Here is a 20,937-nt window from a genome sequence, read left to right as displayed (position 1 = left end):
GTTGTGCAGACTCAGTGCAGAGCCTGAGGTTAAGTGACATTCAGAGAAAAATCAAACCAAACGATTAAACTTCCCTGGGATTCCTTGACATTTTGTGCTATCGACTAATGCAGGAATTAGTAGATGGTGGGTCCCTCTTCTCAAATGTTCTCTCTTTTCTTCCTGTCTAGGAGGAAGAATCCATCACCATTCTTTCTTTTCCTCTTTTCCTTCTCCAGGGAAGATAATAAAAAAGAAGACAAGTTTGAAAAAAAAAAAGGTAAAAAAAAAGGCCATGACAGCCCACACAATCCAATCCCTTTCCTAGAACCATGAAGACACACAGAATTCAAGCCTCTTCTTCAGTTCTTTGCTTTTCTTCTTATATATTTAATTCACGTAACTTAACTACAAATTTATTTGTTTCTTCTGAATTGACTCAACTCCAAAGCCTAATTGGCTTACACAATTCTGTGTCCTCCTCAAAAAAACTCTCAGTTTTAATATGGGGCTCTCCCTTGGTTCATCCCGAGTGATTTCTTCAAAATGAAAAGGCCAGCGTGCTCCAAGGCTCTCCTTGGACACCATTCACACCCTTCTGAGTGATGTGGTTCCCCTCAGCAGGAGTGGGGTTTGTGCAGCGGAGGTCAGGCTGCTAGACAGAAAGACCAGTTCATGCCAACAGCAATCACAGCTAGCATCAAGTGGAAAAGAAATCTCACTTCTGGCAGGCAGTGAACCTGTTCACTGTTTGCTACTGGAGACCTGTGGATGATACTAGGGAGCTCTCAATTTCTAATCTTGCACAAAGAGATAAGAAATTTTCCACTTATTCTCTGCCAGCCTCCAGCAATGACAACAGACTCTACGGTCATCTCCTTGTAATCCCAACCTGGCAGTGGCTTAGTTTTCTAAAGGAAAGCCAGAGATTCTTTCCAAGGAGATGCATTTTATAGCCTTGAAACTCAACCACCAAGAAATTCCGGAGAACTCCTAGCAAAGCAGAATCCGAAAGACTTTTGCAATTTATTGTACGTTGATCCTGATTCTTGATTTTCATTTTGTTACAGAAACTGAAGACTTCTAAGCTTCACTTGCTTTGGACTGTGTAGGCCACACAAAAATACCATACAGGACATGAGCCTAAATGCATTTTTCAGGTGCTAATCAATGGCTTATAAAATCCAGTTCTAGAAGGGAATTGGAAACTTGAGAACCACATCCCAACAAACCCCTGAAGGCCAGTCTAGATCCTGAAGAAGTGGTAGTTGTTTACAGAGTTGGTCTGAAATTAGTCTTCCTTGTTATCAGCAAGATGGAGATCATGACTAGTTTTTACTTTGGCACACAATTATCTTGTTCCAGCTGTGAGGCTGTCTGCAAGGCCCAAGTACTTTCTGTCATCACCATGAGACCTTTGATGACACAACACACTCACAGAAGCCAATCTGTCAGCTCTGCATGGCCCACAGGCCCTGCTGGATCCACAGAGGCACTTTTATAATGGTTCAAATTAGGAGCACAGAAGAGGGGTGAGAGGAAAGCTGATCATGGAAAGATAACGTCTCTAGCTACAGACCAAAGCCTTTGGGGCAGCTGTCAGCCAGGCGCCATCACACACATTCATCTTCCTTGTTTTGCACTTTTTCATCACCTTCTTTTGGTTGATTATTTCTCTTCCTCTTGTAGTTAATAATTTAGCTTTGTCACCACCCGCTCACGGCTTGTCTCTAAGCCTTGGTTCCCCGAGCGTTTGCGGTTACGCTTGAGCTTGGATAAGTCTTTGTCAAAGACTTCACCCGACCTTAATGCTGACACCAGGTCATCAAACTCCCCACTCTCTTCAGAGATGCTCCCAGCTTTTGCTTTCTTTTGTCGCCTCTCTTTCTCCCTCTGTTCTTTTAGCTGTGGAGAAGGACACAGAGTTTTAGGATTAGCTAACAAAGATGCCAGATCACTAGGTACACTGCCAAAAAGTAGCTAAAATGCATCAGCGCAGATTAGGGGGAAAAAAAAAAGAGTAGGAGCTTATCCACAAGGCCATCACCTGTGCCAAGAGCAACAAGAGGCCATGCTGGGCTTCTCTTCTACACAGGCGAGAAGAAAGCAGGAGAAGTGAGGAATGAGTAGCAGCACACGTCTGCCTCACAAAGCACAGTCGGCCTGCAGCAAGAGGACAGAGGGGATCTCTCCATGCTGCTGCTGTTCTGCACTGATTTTACAGCAGGACAGCGCCAGCTCAGCTCTCTCTCTCCACTGCTCAGCTCCAGAATCAGTAGAACTGGCAAGGGATGGTGGTGGCCATCAGGAAGCAGGTGTCCCACTCTGCGAATGCTACCCCCACATTGCAGGACGATCTTTCCGTAAGGCCTCCCTCACGGCACGTGAGGCCTACAGCGCTTGAACAGCAGGCCCTGAACTTTCCAGGCTGGCTGAGAGGAAACTCAAGCATTTTATCCCTGTGTCTAACAGTAACACTGCTGGAATCCCAGTGTTTTACCTCTTTCCTTTTCTGAAAGGCAAAACCCACTGCTTTTGGCTCAGCACACATTTAAATCAGCAACTCCCCGCAGCGCGGCCTGGGGCCCTGGCAGCAGCAGGGGCTGAGGTGGCAGCAGCGGGGAAGGAGGCAAGGGACTGCGAGTTCTCAGGCAGCACAGAGGCTGGGGTTAGAGGGGAGGCTGGTTCACACCAACCCCTGGGGACACACATGTCTGTCTCCCAGCAGCAAAACCCACAGAAAGCTCTCCTGCCACGTCAAGGCCAGACACGGCCCCAGTAACGAAGGCATTAAGGCTGGCCAGAGACAAATACTGGTGGTGTGGGCTGCAGCAGGTGCCAGGGCATTTGCTGTGTCACTGTGCACTGTCAGATGACAGGCACACAGCAGATGATGATGGAATCTGACTGGAAGCTGACCAGCTTGGCAGGACTGAAGGAAATCTGGCTTCTTTTCTTGCTGCCTAAAAGCAGAAGAGTCTGGCATGGGGTGGTAGCAACCCCATCCTGCAAAGTCCCAGGGCAAAAATGCCTGGGCTAGATTTGGTATCTAAATCCAAAAGGAGGTAATTTGGGAGTCAAACAGCACATCCTCGAGATTTGACAAAACAGCAGGGAAAATGCCATATATAAGAACAGAACGATTCCAAAGAGAGATGTCAGGAAGAAGAACATCAAACAGGGACAGGATGTGAGCATTGGGATTTCTCTCAAGGCATGAAAAAGTGAGGGAAGGAAACATCTTCCTGTGCCCAGATCCTCACCATGGCCTCCATGCGTGCCCTGCGTTCCTCCTCTTCCTTTTTCTTCCTCATATTCTCCAGATCTTGCTTGGCCTCTGCAAATGACTGCAAGAAAGTGTCGAAGATGCCAAAAAATTCATCTGGCTGCATCTTGCCCTCGGTCTCTCCAAAATGCTTCAGTGCCTTGGCATACTGTCAAGGGGGCAGAAAACACAAGAGCCATAATTAGGTAGGCAGTCTGGCGAAGACAGCAAGGATAGCTTATGAGTAACCACACCATGTAATTCAATACCCTCGGAGCATTCACGTGGCAAGAGCAGAAACTACCCCCAGCAACAGAAGGGCATCTTCTTAAGGCAGGTGCCTCCATCCCTGAAGAGTCTGCTCTCCTGGATATCCTTTGGGCAACATGCAGCAATAGTGCTGGAGAGCACTAACTGTCCACTGGTAGAAAAAGTGATCTTTAGCTCCTGAGGGCAACAGAGTAATTTCAGAGGATGACACTGTGGCCACATCTTGGCTGCAGCTGCAGGACAGCCAGGGCATGGAAGACAGTGAGCTAGTTGGGGAAACAAGTAGTTTTAGTCCATACTTTCCCCTTCCATCTTCCCTTCAAATCCACTTTTTAAATGCCTGGAGGTAAAAGGTTTTTGCAATAAAGCTACAGTCTGTCCTCTGTGAAACCTTCTGTCATGTCATCCATCTCTCTGGAGTCCTCTGAGTCAGGGTGTTGCCCGGGAGAGAGGAGACTATAGACAGACAAGGCATGAGAGAGGGTCAAGGAAAGCAGCCAGGGCTCCCAGGCAGACTTAAAAGAGAGTGAATACATCACAAGTGGTTTTTATTTTAAAAGGCAAATATTGAGGCTGCAGGACACATATGGAGGCAGCCAACTGGCAGGACTTCAGTCACAGGGCAGTCCTGATGGGGATATGGTAAATTCACAGCAACCCCTGGCTCTTGGACATCAGTCCAGCAGTAGTTGTAGTCTCTCCTTTGCACTCTCACACTCCCAACATGTCTCATTGCTCACCAAAATGCACTCAAATGCAAGCACATGTAGTCTTGTCAGCAGCACATACACACACACAGGAAGTGCTGTGTAAGGACACACATGCATTGCCCAGCCACCCTCCCTCACACTCCTCTGTGCTGCAGCAGGCAGCCCCAGGAACACGCTCCTGACAGGACTTGTGCCCTGATGCACAGCTTCCCCAGCATTCTCTGCTTGCACTTCAGCACACAACTGCAGAGCATCCTTACAAACCTCGACATTTACCAAACCAGGCTATGGACCGTCTTCGAGCTCTCTGATGCGTGTTTTCAGTGCACACTAACACAGCCCAGTTTCCCTTTCCTTATGTGAGTGCTCTTGCAGAATGGAAAAGACAGTAAGAACAGTTCAGGCTCTGATCCCAGCACAAAATGAGTTTGGAAGCAGGTCTTATAAACCCCTCTGGCCCTGTACCAGGTAAAGCATAAACAATGTCTCCCAGTCAACTGCAAGGGGAAGAAATCTCCAAAGAAAGCAACTTCCTTCTGGCACAGCCTGAGAGATTCAGCATCTCCCCTTCTCTGCTATCCCTGCCAGGCCCACAAAGCAGTTTGAAGCAATAGATTCTTTTTTCTTTCTTTAAAAAGGCTGTGTTCTCAGCCAGAAACAAACAAAGAAACCCAAAGAATCTTGGAAAAAAAGTGTTGGAAGAAATGCAAATTGCTTTGAGCTACCAAACATGGCAGGAGTTGAAGGAAACTACATAGAAACAGCAACAGATTACTTGTCTGTTTAACTCTTTTCTCTGAAGCCTCTGAAGACATACACACAAGTATTCCCACCTACACCCTCTCCCCACTCCTCTCTGTAATTTTATCTGTATATAATACACGTTTTGAATATTAGAGAAGTGCAGCAGTCTATAGTAACCCATGCTGAACCAGCACCAGATCTCTGGCAGAGAGCATACAGGCTGTAAATACCACAGAAGGAGATAAAGCATCTCCATATGCTCTGTTTTCTCATCTTGCTTGCTTCAGTGTGACAATCAGCCAGGGAGGCAGAAAAGTGCCAGAGAAAGACCTCAGCACAGGCATTGCCACGACTGCTTGAACAAACAGAGCACCTGAAGCTCATTGCTCACAGAGGATGTGCTACTTGGAATCTCTTCCCACCTAACTTGTCATTAGCTCCTGTGAAAATTGAAAGTAAAGCATAAATTAAGAGCAGTGATTAGAGCTGCCAGCTAGAAAGAAGGCTTGTCCAACTGCTGCAAAGCCTGAAGTCAGGGGTAGATCACAGGAGATGGCTGTCGCACCTTGCAATGCACTCCTCCATCCTGTGTTCCTCCTGTGCTCAGCAAAGGTGAGTGAGAGGGCACACAGAAATGAGCTGGTTGAGTCCATGAATGTCCACAGGGGTTTCCTAGTCACTTAAGGAAGCTGGAGGTTGAAAAGGCAGAGGTTCCTTGCCTGGGGCTCTTGGATCCTACATATATGGAAGTCTCCTTTAGAGGGTGGTGTTGTCTGCAAATGTTCTGCACGAGGCCTGTCACCCAACTACTAGGACCAGCTACTTCATGTCACACTGACAAGAGGGGCTTTTGCCACTGCCTCTCCACTGCCACTCTGAGGAGGAACAGTGTTGCTGTGCTGGAAAGTCTCAGCAGCCTGGGAGCCTTCCAGACACACTCATGAGTTTAAGGTGTTGCAGTCTCTAAGCAGCAGCAAGGAGGCTGAGAACAGCCTGTCCTTGGTGCCCTGAAACACAGGGCTTAGGAGGTCACAATCACTTACTGTAAAGCAGTGAAAGACTGAAAAGCAAAAATTCTGTGAGCTGGATGACCTAAAATAATTACAAAAGGAAAAATCTGGAGTTCACTGAAATAAACATTCTCCTTTTTTCTCTGCCCTCTCTGGAAAAAAAGCTGACTGAGCAGAGGAAGGCAAGTCAGGAGATCCAGCTTCTGCTGCCAGCTCTGCCCATGATGTGGCTTGGGAATTCATGCTTCCTTTCTGAGCACTGTGCTCTCCACTGGTTACAGAACAGAAAGTGTTGCCCCACTGATCTGATATAGCAAATGGCAAAAAGCAGTTGTTCACATCTGTACAACAACTGCACTAATGTAATGCACTATTGTAAAGAGACACATGCTGTCTTTTCACTGTTTAAACTACAACAGACCCCTTTGGCTTTATTCTTTTACTTCTCTGTAATTCTAGTTCTGCAACCACATGTGCTTCTCCAAAGCATCAGCGCTGGAATGAGGGGCAGTGAGCTGCCACAGACAGCCCCCACAATGCTGCCAAAAGCCCAGGCTTCTACCTGCCCACAGTGGCTAAAAACACACTGCCTGCCTCACTCAGGGCATTAAGAGGCAGAGTGGCACAGACCAAGGTGCTCTGGATCACAGCCCTCTCTTTTGCTCTCTGTCACGGGATTTGTGTCACCGTGCGCAGATTGCTTGACTGTTCCATGGCCAGATTCCCTGCCAAACAACACCAGCTCTTGTGCACAGTTGTGAAATCTGTAGCTAAGTCCTCATGCATGAAAAATGCTTCCCAGAATTTTGTGATGTGCTCTAATATTGTGGAAAAAGGGCTGAAACTTGCTTATTCCTGAAGTCATCTGGGGACAAATGACATGGGAAAAAGCAAAATGGAAAACTGTGTTTCAGCAGGTTTTCCACTGCAACACAGAATGGTATATCTTTTTTCATTAAAAACTTCATTTCTGCACCATAAGGGCCCCCAAGCTCCATGATATAACAGGTCCACGAGCTCAGTGCCAGTTCTGCTTCCTCTGCCAAACTTTCCACTGAATTTATCCTCTTGCCAAAGCAAATCGTTTAGACAGTTGTTTATTTTAAAAAGCCATTTTAGCAAGGAGAGGGAAAGCGGGACAGCAGCACACACAAACTCTGCTGTTCTTGCCAACGAAATGTTAAACAGTGGCAGAAGACCTCTGGAAACGGCAGGAATGGGGCTCTAAGAGAAGGAAAAACAGCCATGATAAAAATTTCCTGCTGTCTATGCTGTCTGCTGTTGTGGGAAGAGCCAATACGCAACTGAATTATACCATGCAGCCATGGAACATGAACTGTATTCCTCAGACAAGTACTCTTGAGTGTGCTCTTATGAAGACACCAATTCAGTACTGAGGCAGGTCAAATAAATGTCTTTTCTCTTTATGGGACAAATTCACATCAGTTAATGGAAAGAGGCCTGCCAATTTCAGGCAGGGCTGAACCCAGCTCTTCTAGTTGCCTAGATGCTCTTAAAGGATTCTCCGAGGAGTTTAACAGTTACATTGAGTTATAGATGCTTTAAACTTCTCTCATACATAAGATGCCTACCTGCACTGCAGCATCTGACGTTCTAAGTTACTGTACAACAGCTGTGTGATTTATTTACCAAATGGCTGGTGGTGTCCTTTGTAGAATACTTCATCTTTCTCAGTCTCCGTTGTGATACATTCCTTATTCATTTCCCCAGGGGCTGACAGAAAACACCAGTCCCCAAAATGCATAACTGAAGTGCACAGCCTATAACTAGCACTTGGAGAATAGCATTTCTGTGTGCTTCATAGCATTCTGCCACTAATGACTATTTTCTTAAACAGTTTTCACTCAGCAAGCTTTCACTGCCTTTCTGGTCTTCAAAACAGTTACTGTAAGTGTTAATCTTATTAAATGTATGTGCAGATTGTGAACTTTCTCCATCATACCTTACTTGAGAGGAACTGTCATCAGAAAGACTGGAAATGGACACTTTTCCTACCCACTTTGCCCAGGCAGTAGTCTCCACAGTGTCTCTATAGGGAGGCTTAAGTTTGACATTTAGCACAGGAAGGGCAATATCTGACCAAGCAGACTTTGTACTCCTTACAAGAGCCAAAGTGTCTTAAAACCAGGTTTCTTATAAACCAAGCACAAAGCAGAACAGTTCTGAGGAAGTCTAGTGATCTAAGTTCATACCTGTCAATATTTAAGTACATAGTAAAGATTCATACAGACGAATGTCACCTTTTTCAAGTAGAAAAATAAAATTCATACCATAGGAGGTTACTCTTCCTCTGCTTGGGCATTTTCATTGCTTTCCCACAGGAATCAGAGAAAAAATTTTCATGAATAAAATTCAACCTCTTCTTTCTTATGTTAAAAAAAAAATCATTTTTTTCATCTGTTCAAACACATAAAAATTGGTGAAGGACTCCAGGGCAGAGTTTCACTTTCTCCTGCCCCCACCTTCCAGTTTATGGAAAATGGCAGAAAACATTATCCCTTGATCTAATCTATATACTCCCTTATAAACTGGTATTGAAAGTGAGAAAAACACAAAAAGAACAAGAACCAGCTGTGCTAGAAAGCCTGTTTAGAGAGTTGGTCTAAGTTTTCAATCCGTTCTTAACCAAGCCATCTGTTTACTGCATGAAGATAAGTACAGTTACAAGGCTTCTTCTGCAAACATGGATGCCTGCATCTGACAACCTGGCCCTTTAAATTTAAAATATCACTTCCACCCCATGGCCACTGACTTTGAATGGTTCTGTTCAAGCAAAAAGACCAAAAAGGTACTGCATGGAATTGTGAAAAATATCGTCTGCTGAGAAGGTCAGCACCACACCTTGGTAATGGATTGTTTCCATCACTAAAGAAATTACTTCTGCTAATATTGAAAAAGTTTTTAAAAATATAAAACTTCCCCAGTTTGAAAAGATAAGTTATATTATTTTAAATCCCAGCTGAGGAAACATGGCTCTGATTAACTCATGGTAATCAATTAACCACATCTAAATTTAGGATATCCAACTCCAGCTGTTAAAACTAGGGCTTCATTATTATTAATAAATCTGTGAGTCAGACCAGTTCTTCCTAGGCTCGTTTGGATATTATTCAAAGTCCTCCCTGCCCCACTACCTTTTTGCTCAATTTTCTTTGCTTTGAGAAATCAAAAAAAGAACAGGATAATCAGATGTCTTGGTCCTTCTCTTCCTTTAATTGGCTAGTTCCATTATGTTTCCATGGTAAGAAAAAAGCTTGTGATTCAACAAGCACAGAGAGCCTATTGAGGTTGGAAGATGTTATAAGCTTTGCAAAGCACATCTGGTTTGTTGAAAATTTCCAGCTTTTTCCTTTTTTTTTTTTTTCCCTTTTTTAAGAAAGAAAAGAGGAAAAAGAGGAAGAAGAGAGGGCCAAAATAATATGAAGCAAACATGAGAAATAGCTCAACACTGGTAAGGACAGACAGTTCCCTTACTGGAGTCCAAAAGCAGCTTTTTGCCAGGAGAAGAACCAAAGCCATAGGTTGAGCAAAAGTTGGAATGGTGTGTGTTCAAACATAGCAAGGGTGTGTGAGGAGAAGGTAGAGTAACGTTTCCTAAGCATGTTATAGTCATTAAAATAAAACATCTCTTTATGTTGAGTGCTTTATGTTGGCTATGTCTAAAAAAGCGTACAACAACTTCCAGACATACTGGTCTGTCTGCAGGGAGTTTCTCTGGTTATTTTTAAAGCAAAAGAATGGCATTTTTCCTGAAAGTGTCTGATCAAGGAAACTTGTATTGCTGTGCTGGACATGTACCACTTGCTGGTTTTTAACCCCCAACTGAACTTATAAAGAATCTGCATTGGGTTTTTGTCCTGGTGTGCCAAAAAGAGAGGAGCACCACCATCTTTAACACCAAACCAAAAGTGTGCAGTCTAAGCCATGGACAGAGTTAGTATCTTTCCAGAAATGTGTGTCTAACTGTAATGAAGTTGAAAACTTTACCCAGTCACAATACAAAGGCGCCCAGACCATAAAAAAACAAGTTTTTCTCAGTAAATTTAGGGGGGGGTCACAGAATGTAAAGTATTTTTCTGTGCTTAGAAAGCCAGTATGGCGTGAACATTATTATGCTGGAAGTAGTTTGAATTTTCTCGAACAACATGACAACAATGAAAAATGGAAGTGTTCAGGGCCAGGCTGGAGGGGACTCTGAGCAACCCAGTCTGTCCCAGCCCAGAGCTGGGGGAGGAGGTTGCAACTAGATGATCTTTAAGGTCCCTTCCAATCCAAACCATTCTATGATACTATGAAAAAATTAGTCATGCTATTCTCCCCAGAATGTTTTTAGTGGTGTTAGACTGCCCAGCTTTGCCCTTTGAGTGTTGCAATAGCTACTACCCCACTGGTGTTTGCCAGGGCAGCCCACACTGACAGCCGGTGGCTCCGGTGTTTGCAGCTGCAAGTCACTATTACCATGTTTATCTCCACAGAAAGGAAAACTTTTTGAAACACAAAATAACATTACTGCAGAGGAACTGGCTGAATGAGGAGTCATACTGTCAAGATCCTCAGCCTATATTTTCAAAATCTAAGGCCTACTGATCCAACAGCACAGCTTTCATTAGTAATGCAATAGGTTCTTTAACACTAAAAGGACTGACACCAGAGTGGAAACAATTCACTCCAAAAGAAATAACCCATTTACTTCATATAGCCAAGCACTTTTAACATGGCAGCCAACAAGGGCAGATTTGCCATTAAATATAATTTACTTTAAAACTTGCTCTTCTCTAAACATTTTAATATGCTTATGATCTTTTCATATAAATTCTTTCTCATTCAGCTGAGAGACAGAGGGATTACTGCCAGATTCCAGCCATCAGCAAAAACAAGCATCTCCTTAGGTGTACCAGTCTGGTAATGGAGGTGCAGACGATTGAAAGGACAAAATGATTGCAGCAGCACCTGAAGAATAAACAGGCACGTGGTTCTGGGTGTGTAAGAAGAACCCAAAACTTCAGACAAACCACACATATTTGGGATTTCTATCTTTGTACTGAAATACACCCAGTCACAGAGAAGTGGAAAAGATCAAGCATAGCTGGTGTAGCACTGTACCAGCCACTGAGAAGAAAATTAACCCTATCCCAGCTGAAACTAGGACACCAAACTACCAGGTCCATTTTTAAAGGAAAGAGACAAAGCACAGATGTCTCCAGATGAAAGAGCAAGGTGGAACGCAGTCAGAAGAAGGCAAAAAGATGTGAAGTCACCATCACTAACAAAGGACCCCTTTCTCAGCAATGGCTTAAAAGGCATTCCCTTCTACATTGTGGCAAGGTGTGGTATCCTGTTATGCAGGATACTGCCACTGCAATTCTATGCCACACAAGAATAATGCAAAAAAAGATTAGAAAGAAGTGGGTAAGAGCATGAGCCTTCTTTTAATCCTAAAATATGTTCTAAATGGATATAAACCATGTTAGAAAAAATAAGAAACTTCAGCAAAAACAATTTTCATGTCTATTAAGTTTTCATGGCAGTCCCAGCACCGGAAATCACTGTTTCCATTTTAATTCAGGCTTTTGACTGAGCTGATGAAACTCTAATCACTTCAAAAGGACTTCTTACCTTGTCTCTAGCCTCGTTGAGAAGGTCTTCTAACTCTGAGAAGCTGAAACTGGCCACAGTGATGAAATCACTCATCACGGGAACAAACCTGTCCCCTGATTCTCGCATGCGTCTCTTCTGATAATCCAGCTCCTGAAAGAGAAGAGATAGAGACAGGCAAGTGTCAAAGATTCCTCGGTGATAAGAAAGGCAGCAGGAAAGTCCACCTGTTTCACTTACTGCAGAGCATGCTCTGCTCCCACACTCATCCATAGTTCTAACTTAGAAACCACTTTCTCACTAAGTCAGTTTTTAGGTGAGAGAGGAGAGGTCAAGGTGGGATGAAGGAAGGTCCTGGTTACAGTTTCACTTATCATCAAATGACAACCACTCCCAAGAAAGCCATCAACATGCTAAGCTTCTAAAGCAACTTTATGATTTAAGCATCAACTACATGAAGTGCTGCATTTTTTTCCCTATGAAAAATGACAAATGATAAAGAGTTTTGTGTAGCAAGTGACTTTAGGACTTTTAATAGTGAGTTTTGCTCCATTGTCTCTTCCTATGGTCAATCAAAATGCTGTATATACTCGGGAAAATGTGCTCTAGATCTCCTCTTTATTTATCTGAAACGCACCAGGTGAACAGCAAAAAAGACATCAAAATTGATTTTTCCACTGAAGGACAAGTAGACAGAGGCCAGGTGCAACATTTGTTAGCACCCTGCTAAGCATTAGCCTGGACATCATAAAAGTGACAGAGTTATAAACTGGGGCTATTTGTGCTAAGAAGAGGTGTGGTAAAACTAACAAGAATACATAAAACCATAGAAAAAAATGATCTATTTGTCTGCTACCTACAAAAAGAAAAAAATTTGATTGCAAGATTCTTTCTGGCTCATTTTTTTTAGTTTTAAGCCAAGACTACCCATAGCTATCTCTTCCCTTACTTTAATCATCATGCTTGAAACATGGAGAGAGCTACAGAGCTCCTGAAACTGACTAATTTATAGTGAGACTGGATGTCTCTCATGCCTGTGCTTGGCTTGTGTGCTGTTGACAGTCTCATGGGAACAATGAAATTGTAATCTGAGCCTCATCTTTATTCTCAGCTGAATAATCAGTGGGAATGATAAAGCCTGACTTTCTCTGTAGGGAAAGCAGCATGAAGCAGCAGGTCAAGTTATGATCTGACCCTCTGTTCCCTTTGGAAAATACTTTTGTGCTGGCCGCAGCTCTAGCTCCATGCATGTTGGGTGCTCTCTGTTGCTGCTCATCAAAATAGTAGTTCACAGAGCCAAATGGGTAGGTTTATAAGCACCTAAGGGTAGGTTTGTAAGCAACCGTGCTGAGAAACATCTTGGGATTTGTTATATACAGTGCTGCTGAATGCCAAGAACTACTTTGGCCATCAACAACCTAAAATCTGACATATCTTTTGGTCTGGTGTAAGTTGGAAAGAGAATGCAACCACCACAAGGAAAGACCACAAAGGAGAAAAGGGGCAGGAAAGGCAATGTAGAGCTGGCCAGAGAAAGCCCACAATAAAGAAATGCTACTTCCCCTGCTTTGCATGAAATCTTCTTCCTCTGGTTTCCTAACAGATCACAAGGGACAGTCCTGGGAGCACTCCTCAGTACTCACTTTGCAGTGAATTTTGTCTATGTTACAATCACTTTTAAATGAACCTTACAAATACAAGAAATGTATTTCCATTTCACATGCTTCTAAGATTTTTTTTTCAGCCACTCTCTTCCATTCTAATTTTGAAGTTTACTTTAGCTGGAAGTTGCTCCACTCTCTCCTTCTCCCTGTCTCTGGCAGGTGAGTGTAACAATTCTGTCATCTTACTCTCAGTTGAAAGCAATGGCATTTGGGACTGTTACTTGAGAGCAGGGTTTTTCAAAGTAAAATCAAGATTAGGTGGTCTGCTCTTCAATTTCAAATTCAGTTCTTCCCTGCAGAATAATTATCTCAAAATGCAAGAAAGCTTTAAACTCACACAAGCAACCAGTATGACTATGTAATCAGCTAGAGAGCGACACCACACAATAATAAATCCCTCTGAATCTTCTCGAAATGATCTCTGCTAATCATAGTAGCACAACAGAGGCTGGAACTGGCCCTGGTGGGTTGGGCTGCTGGTTCTCTAGAGGCATGAAATGATTCAGCCATGGTATCAATTTCTCAAGCGGTGGTTATGATCTTGCTGTGTGAGAGAAGGGCTCTGCTGACAAAGTTCCCTTCCATTACTTATCTGTCCTTCTGGAAGCATCCTACACAAAGGCAACAGCTGTATGAATGTCTTGGAAATGAATGCATCTTATTTTTACATAGAAGTGAGCTGCAAATCCAGGAAGCCAAATGGTTCATAGTACCTTTAAGAACATCTGACTGTGAAACTATTTTTAGCTTTCTATTCTTAAGGGGCCTTGAAGAAACACCAGTCACTGGAGCCAAGGCTGTGGTGAGAACACACTGGAAGAGAATCAAGAATCACACCTTTCCCTCCTCCCCCTTCCACCTGACAGTGATCTTCAATTGTTGCTATAGTGCTGCTTTTTACACGCCAGAAAACCACGAACTGAGCAAGCAGACTGGGAGGTGCTGGCAGCCTCAGAAGAAAAATACCATGGCAGGAAGAAGACTGAGGCAGGAAGATGGTGATTGTATGGGAAAGAGAGGTTGCCCATGGAACCCATGTATGGAAAAGAGAAGAAAAATCAGCTGTCAAGGCAAAAGGACAAATAATCTGATGAAAAAAAGCAAAAACAGAATTAGCTACTCTCATTTCAAAGGGGGGAATTGTCTGTCCCTGCCAAAAACTGGGCCTCTCTTCATGTCATGAACTCCATGTCAGCCTTCCCTTTACAGGTTCTTTTAATTCCCAAACACTGTACTCCATGTAGTATTTCTTCTCATTGCTGCATTCTCCCTTACCCCAACAATCCAGAAAAAAGGTTGGGAAAGTTTTTTGGGGGGAGTTTTTTTGGGGTTTTTTGGTTTTGCTATTTTTTTTTTAACAGGAGGATCACTGTGTTAATTGTGAACAATGAACTGCTGGCAACAGCCAGACAGCCTGGGCACCACTGACAGGACAAAGATACCTTCCTCCACCCCAGAGGAAAAAGCAAATGAAAGAAAAATGAACTCATCACTGTCTTGTCTCATGGTGAATGAGAAGGACTGGAGGGTCCTCTGTTATTCCCTTGTAAACAGGTAATCCTTGCACACAAATCACCCAATGCAATTCCCAACAACTAGCTTTCATTAGTAGCAGGAAAAATTCCACCACTGTTGCTTTGCTGCTTCATTTTCAGCTAGTTTCTATCCTTCCCTTTGCCTTCCCAAGGAGTGCTTAGGATAGAAGATAGGGTTGCATATAACAGAGCACTACCTGCTTACTACTACTCCAAGAGCCATGTGAAACACTTGCTCAGCAGACATCCATCCCTCAGTAAGAAAGAGCATGAATTTTATTTCTTCTTTCAGTCCATGCCATTTTTCAAACTGTCCTTTTACTTTCCAGGTTGAGATCAAACAAGCTTTTCATTAGCCTTAACTCTGCTAAGATCATCAGCAGGAGCTCCACATGAGAAGCTTTTATTTATTTTTTCTTGGTTAATGCATTCTGGAATGGAATGGAAAGGAATGAAAAAAGAAAGCCCACTTTATCTTATCATAAAATATATACTGCCTCTGATTCTGAGAGAGATATTGTAAGTGTGGCACTTTGGAAACCTTCAGATACTTACAGTTTCAACAGCTTTCAATCCAGTCTTTATGTTGTTGACTTCCTTCTCCAGCTCTACCAGGCTGCACAGGAGACAGAGGCAGAGCAGATAAAACAAAAAGAGCAGTGTTACACAGGGGTACAGGAACTGTGCAGCAGCACAGACCACTGGCCCATCACGTCTGGGACCCGGCCTCTGGCATCAGCCATGCCAGATGACTCGAAACGAGGGGAAGGGGATCTGTTGATGCTCTGTGCTACTTTTTGTATGTAAGATGAGGCAGACCCTGCTTGCCTATGGTCACACTGAAAACTGAGATTTTCCTGGGAAGGAAAGGGGAGGCTGCCCTCAGAACATCTGCCCTGCAAGCTGTTCCTGACCCTTCAACCTGGAGAGTACACCCCACGGCCAGCTTGCAGTGATCAGCTGACACACAAGCAAGGAGCACAGCTTTAGCACACACATCGCTGCAGTCTCAGATCATCTCTACATATGATTCTTACACCACATAACTACTAAATCCCATTAGCAGTACATTTACATGTGATATTTTTTTTTGCTCCCTCACAGTTCAAACATTGTTTTTTCCATCTGCACTTCTACCATATGGTAGTCTGGGCCAGCTTACACTGTAACTGAGCATAGAAATGTACTGTTAATGCTCATAGGTGCTTCCCTAGACACAGATGTTACACTGATTGTCTGCTCATCATATATAAATGTGAATCTTTTTTTTTTCTAGGATTTGTAAGCAAAATAAGTCTTTAATTTCCAGATAACTAGTGAGTACCTATTTGTGGATCAGCAGGCATCCCCACCAAATATTTGCGGAGTAGTAGCTTACATCTCAGAAACACCACTAAAGCTTTAATAAATGCCTTTGAAGTGTGAAAATACATTAATTTTCCACTTGTCTTGCATTAGTTGGACTAGTTCCTTACGCAAAGAATCATGCTTGGGTGAATAATATGCATAATATTTTTTGATAAGTGCTTTGGAAAGTGAAAAAAAAAAGTTAATATTTTGGGGGCTGGGTTCTGTATTAATTTTTCACAAATACTTCCAGAAATGGACTATTGACTTTTTTGCAGAAAGTATGATGCTTTCCATATTTCTGTGCAAGACTGATATGTGCAAAAGTTTGAACAATCTTCCTGAAAAAGATTTACTGTAGCCTCTGTGCCTAATTGACCCTATCTTAGAAACAAACCTGCAATTACCCAGAAAAAATAGCACACTTAGATGAACAACTATAGAATATGGTGAGTGAATTACAAGCAACAGAACAGCCAGCTTAGTTAGAATGTCTGATTCAGAAATAAAGTAAATACAGGAATATCTAAGTAAAGCTATCAATTCAGTTTTGTACAACAAAGGCATTACAACTGTAAGGCTGGACATGGGCTTAAGAAGACAGAAGTGAAAAAAATTATGATAACTAAGTTAACAAAAATCGCTGGGAACTCCAGCTCTGAAAAGCAATAGCACTGGACTTACTTGACTTTTGCTGCTTCTGGAAGATGCTGCAACTCAGATTGGATATCTAGGATATCTGGATAATTCTTTTCAAAGATCATAATTAGGTAGTGCAAGAGTGTAATGTTCCTAAAGAAAACAAAATAAAAACAAAAGGTAGAAATGAGAAGGAAGACGGTCATGAGAAAGAAAGCATGGTGAAAGGATTGTGACAAATCAGCGAAAAATATTTGGGAAAGAAATGTGCTTGTTTGAACAAAATAAACAATGTGTCAGCAGTTAGCAGCTGTGCTACTAAAAGAAAAGTGCAAAGGATTGAAATTAGGATTAGTCCTTTATGAACCATCCTTCCTAAAACCTCAAGCAATATAATGTATCCTAATTTATTCTGGGAACACCAGCATGCTTCCATCCATGTGTGAAATAGAAAAGAAAATTGCATAACACAGTATAATATCTGTCACCAGATACTTCAGAGAACAAACAACTAATAGTACTAAAGGAACATTAACTTTTAAGGGAGAAGCAAGCTGCCCTCAGAGGCAATGTGGGAAAAAAAAACTCCAGAGTTGATTAAGAAGAGAAAAAAGTTCTTGAATATTGGAAAAGCTGCAAAAAAAATACTGCAGTAATGAAACAGCTGAGCTTATGTGTAGTGGTCAGGCTCACTAACACAAAATCCGTGGCAGCCCAAGCAGAAGATAGAATTGAGTTGTATGAAGGATGCAGGAGAGGGTTTAAGGAAATTTGTGAAGTAAACAAGGAATTCTTGCATGTAAAGAGAACAGACAGCAATAACAGCTACTTTAGGTGGGTGTTATGTGGTTAACCAACAGGGAAGATAGCAGATGGCTGCTGCTTCACTCAGATTGGAATCTGGGAGCTGGGAACTTGTGAGGGAACAGAATCTGTACAGGACATCTAATATATGGAAAAATTAAGCCAAGCTACATTAAGGCAAAAAAGAGTTCAACATTTGCTATACAACTGTTAGCCTTGGAACACAGAAAAGGACATGTTGGTAGTCAGAACGGTACTCTGTTAGTTCAAACTCTATTAGGTAGGGATGAATTTCTTATGATATTTTACTGCCATCATTCATTCTATCACAGCCTAAAGTAATTTAACGACAACTATGGTCTCAGCAGGTCTTAAAATTCAAGGAAGGTGCAAGTTAGTAAGAACCTGCAAGGTTCGTACTCCAAGGAATTTCCTTTCTCTAAGGAAAACCTTAGCAGTGCTGGAGTCCAGAAGTCATATTCTCTGCCTAGTCTCAGCTGGATTAACTTCTAGAACCAGTATGGGGATATGGGGCAAAACAGAGTGACTATAAAGACCTGCAGTCCATGTCAATGAACAGTAAACTCCACATTCCCAAACCAGCTGTTTTCCTTATCTGCCCTAGATACAACCAGGATCAGTCTCTCTGAGTTATGCCTTGTGGTTTCATTAGTGGTGTACATAGAGAAAATGTTTGTGACAGTCCTGCATCAGAAATATACACCATGTTTCACAGGAGACATAAAATTGTGCTCAGATTTTTTTTTCACATTTTCTTTTTTTGCAAAACCATGGCCATAAAACTTTGGTAGAAAGAGAAAATTCCATAGAAATCCTCCTTCTCCCCAAACTTACTCCAGTTTTTCTGAAATACATTTTGTCATCTATGCATAAAGTTGCAGAAACTCACTCCAACATCAGATGTGCATTATCCAGAGAAACAGCAGAATCTGGTTGCTGTCTTATTAGCTGGTCTTAATTGCTGCAGAATCTTTAAGAATGAAAAGCACTACTTAAATGCTGAATAAGACATGATTTTTCAACTGTCTACAGAGCAAAAATCAAACAAAATCCCATTTTCACTACTATGCTAAGAAATGCAGCAGCACAGTTACCAACGTTATTTATGGCCTTTCACCCCACCTGTCTATGCTGGATTTGGTGTCCGCAATTTTGTTCAGGCTGGAGACTTTGAAGCCATAAGCACTTCCCCTTTGGCCCTTGTTCATGTAATTCCCAAAGGCAAGAACTACCTCCAAGAGTTGCCTCAAACGCTTGCTTCGGATGAGTTCTTTGGATGCCAGAAGAATGGCTTGAAGAGAGAGAAAAAAGAACAGGTTATTGCACAGTGGCTGTTTTTAACATGCTGGGGCCCATAATTTGAAATACCCTGAATAGCATTTTCACAACTGCTGCAGCTCTGTGTGCTGTCCTTCCTGCACCCATACCGCCCCAGAATGAGGGCAACTGGAAGGAAAATGCACTACATAGAACTTGTAGGAGGCTCCTCTGAACATAGGACCAAGGCTGTTCTCCTGTTACTCTCACTCTAAAAGCATTGCCAGCGAGAAGAGAGGGAAGGCTTGAGCTCTTCTGAAAAAGTAGAGTAGAATACACTCACTTCTGCTCTGCAATAACCATGGAGGTAGAGAAACCACACACCTCCCCTGCTTCTAGGTTACACACTCCCAGAGCATTAGCGTCCTGAAGTATCTGTTCTAAGTGCCATCTACAGAGGGAAGGTGCAAGGACTTGAGGGTGAGAAGGGAAGGCTGACCTGCACAGAAAGGCTATGAAAATTTCTGGCAGCTCAGCACAGCCTGAGAGCACACTGTCATATTTGTCAGGTCATATTTACAGCGTAACAATCATGGAACAGACTTTATTAAGTCAATGGGTGAGGAAGAAGAGTGCCAGACAGAACTTATTTCTTAGGATACGACACACCTTGGGCTGGCTGGCTCTACAAACACAGCATACATGAAGACAAGCCTCTCCTGACCTTCCCTACCCCTCTGCCCAACTCACAGAAAAAGCTTTATTAACCATACCTTCCACTTTTGGTTTTGCTTCTGCCAGCCTCTCTGGAAACTTCTTCTTAAAGAATAATGCTTGCAGCCGCTGCTGATAGTGGTCAATCCTGCATGAAGGGCAGAGGAAAGCCAACACTGAACAGGAACTCTTAAAGCCCAGGGCCAGTATGCTCCCCACATAATCTAATGGTTGGATGTTCAGTACCATGAAGCCAAGGCATGGGATTATGGACATAGTTCAAACAGACAGTACTACATAATCAACCTTGTTATGAAAATGGTGGACCTCAAGTCACATTTTGCTCTCAAATGAAAAGGAGCTGGAAGAATTCCCACTATACTCAAAATATAGTCATGGGAGATGCCAGCGACACCTCAGTTAGCAGAACAACATGTTAATCCTCATCAGAGGTGTAGCAAAGTTGGAACAAGAAAGAGGGTCAGAGGATGAGGAGATGAGATAGCTTAACAGAAAAAGGGATCTATATGAAATCCTGACCCCTCGCTACACTACATCTGACACTTGTATCTGCATTCCTTTTTGTGAACAAATTTAGGCAGAGGAGGCAGATTTCTGCCTGTTGTCAGGGCACAGGCCCTCACGCACAGAGAGTGCTTCTTGTCAATAAAGTCTGTGTCATGAACAGAAATATTTGTAACGTTCACAGGCTTCTGGCAAACACAGGGTATAATGCTCGCCCACAACCTTGCACATTCCCTCACAGTGCCAGATGATCCATTTTCAATAACAATTACAGCTGCTTCCAAGAAGTCCTGTGTGCACTCTCCTGTAATGTGGCAAACAGACCTGCTCATTTCAAAGAGGAAACGATCCGCCCGGGCCATGCGCTCGATTTCGTGTTTGTGCTCCTCCAACAGGTCAGTATCGCTCTTTTCAGGAACAAACTTCAGTAGCTAAAGTGAGAGACACAAACCAAACACTGAGATGTGAGATCCAAAGAAAATGAGAGGGGGACAGAGGAGCACAAACAAACCCTGGTGGAGTGAGAGCCCTCAGGTTTCTCTGCTACCACTGGGAAGCATTACATTGACTCAGTCGTGTGACCATAACTTCAAAAAAGAGCAGCTGTGTCTACAAAACTGACCTCTTCTAAACCTTTACTTGCTGTTCTGTCTTTATCCTTCACTGACCCCATTAAGATTAATTTTTAATTCTATGGGGAATTTCCCATTTCAAAATCCTAAAGGCCAAGTGCTACTGCAACTTACCCTAGGGGATGTACAGAGAGAACTTGATTCCCACAGCACTACTTGGAGTTTAGATTGGTGAAAACAAGAGCAGGATGTATCCCAAACAGAG

At 42.9% G+C, this 20,937-nt stretch overlaps 1 protein-coding gene across 2 annotated transcripts in view; it reads right to left on the bottom strand.

Annotated features, from left to right (window-relative positions):
* Positions 1–1,257: 1,257 nt before the first annotated feature.
* DAAM2 (dishevelled associated activator of morphogenesis 2) overlaps positions 1,258–20,937 on the bottom strand; it is a gene marked incomplete at its 5' end in the record, with an annotated part of 187,843 nt that continues 168,163 nt past the window's right edge. The window contains 8 exons of one of the 2 annotated variants that reach the window (XM_084203000.1): positions 1,258–1,884; positions 3,243–3,413; positions 11,616–11,747; positions 15,349–15,409; positions 16,825–16,932; positions 18,727–18,895; positions 19,635–19,723; positions 20,425–20,531. In XM_084203000.1, coding sequence (XP_084059126.1) covers positions 1,669–1,884; positions 3,243–3,413; positions 11,616–11,747; positions 15,349–15,409; positions 16,825–16,932; positions 18,727–18,895; positions 19,635–19,723; positions 20,425–20,531 — 1,053 coding nt within the window. In that variant the 3' untranslated portion in view covers positions 1,258–1,668. The remainder of the gene's footprint in view (positions 1,885–3,242; positions 3,414–11,615; positions 11,748–15,348; positions 15,410–16,824; positions 16,933–18,726; positions 18,896–19,634; positions 19,724–20,424; positions 20,532–20,937) is intronic. The other variant, XM_084203001.1, reaches the window with a different exon arrangement.

This window comes from Fringilla coelebs (assembly GCF_963513975.1).
Source record: "Fringilla coelebs genome assembly, chromosome: 3".
Lineage (NCBI taxonomy): Eukaryota > Metazoa > Chordata > Aves > Passeriformes > Fringillidae > Fringilla > Fringilla coelebs.
Note: the sequence above shows the minus strand (reverse complement) of the source record. Positions and strands in the feature narration are given on the sequence as shown.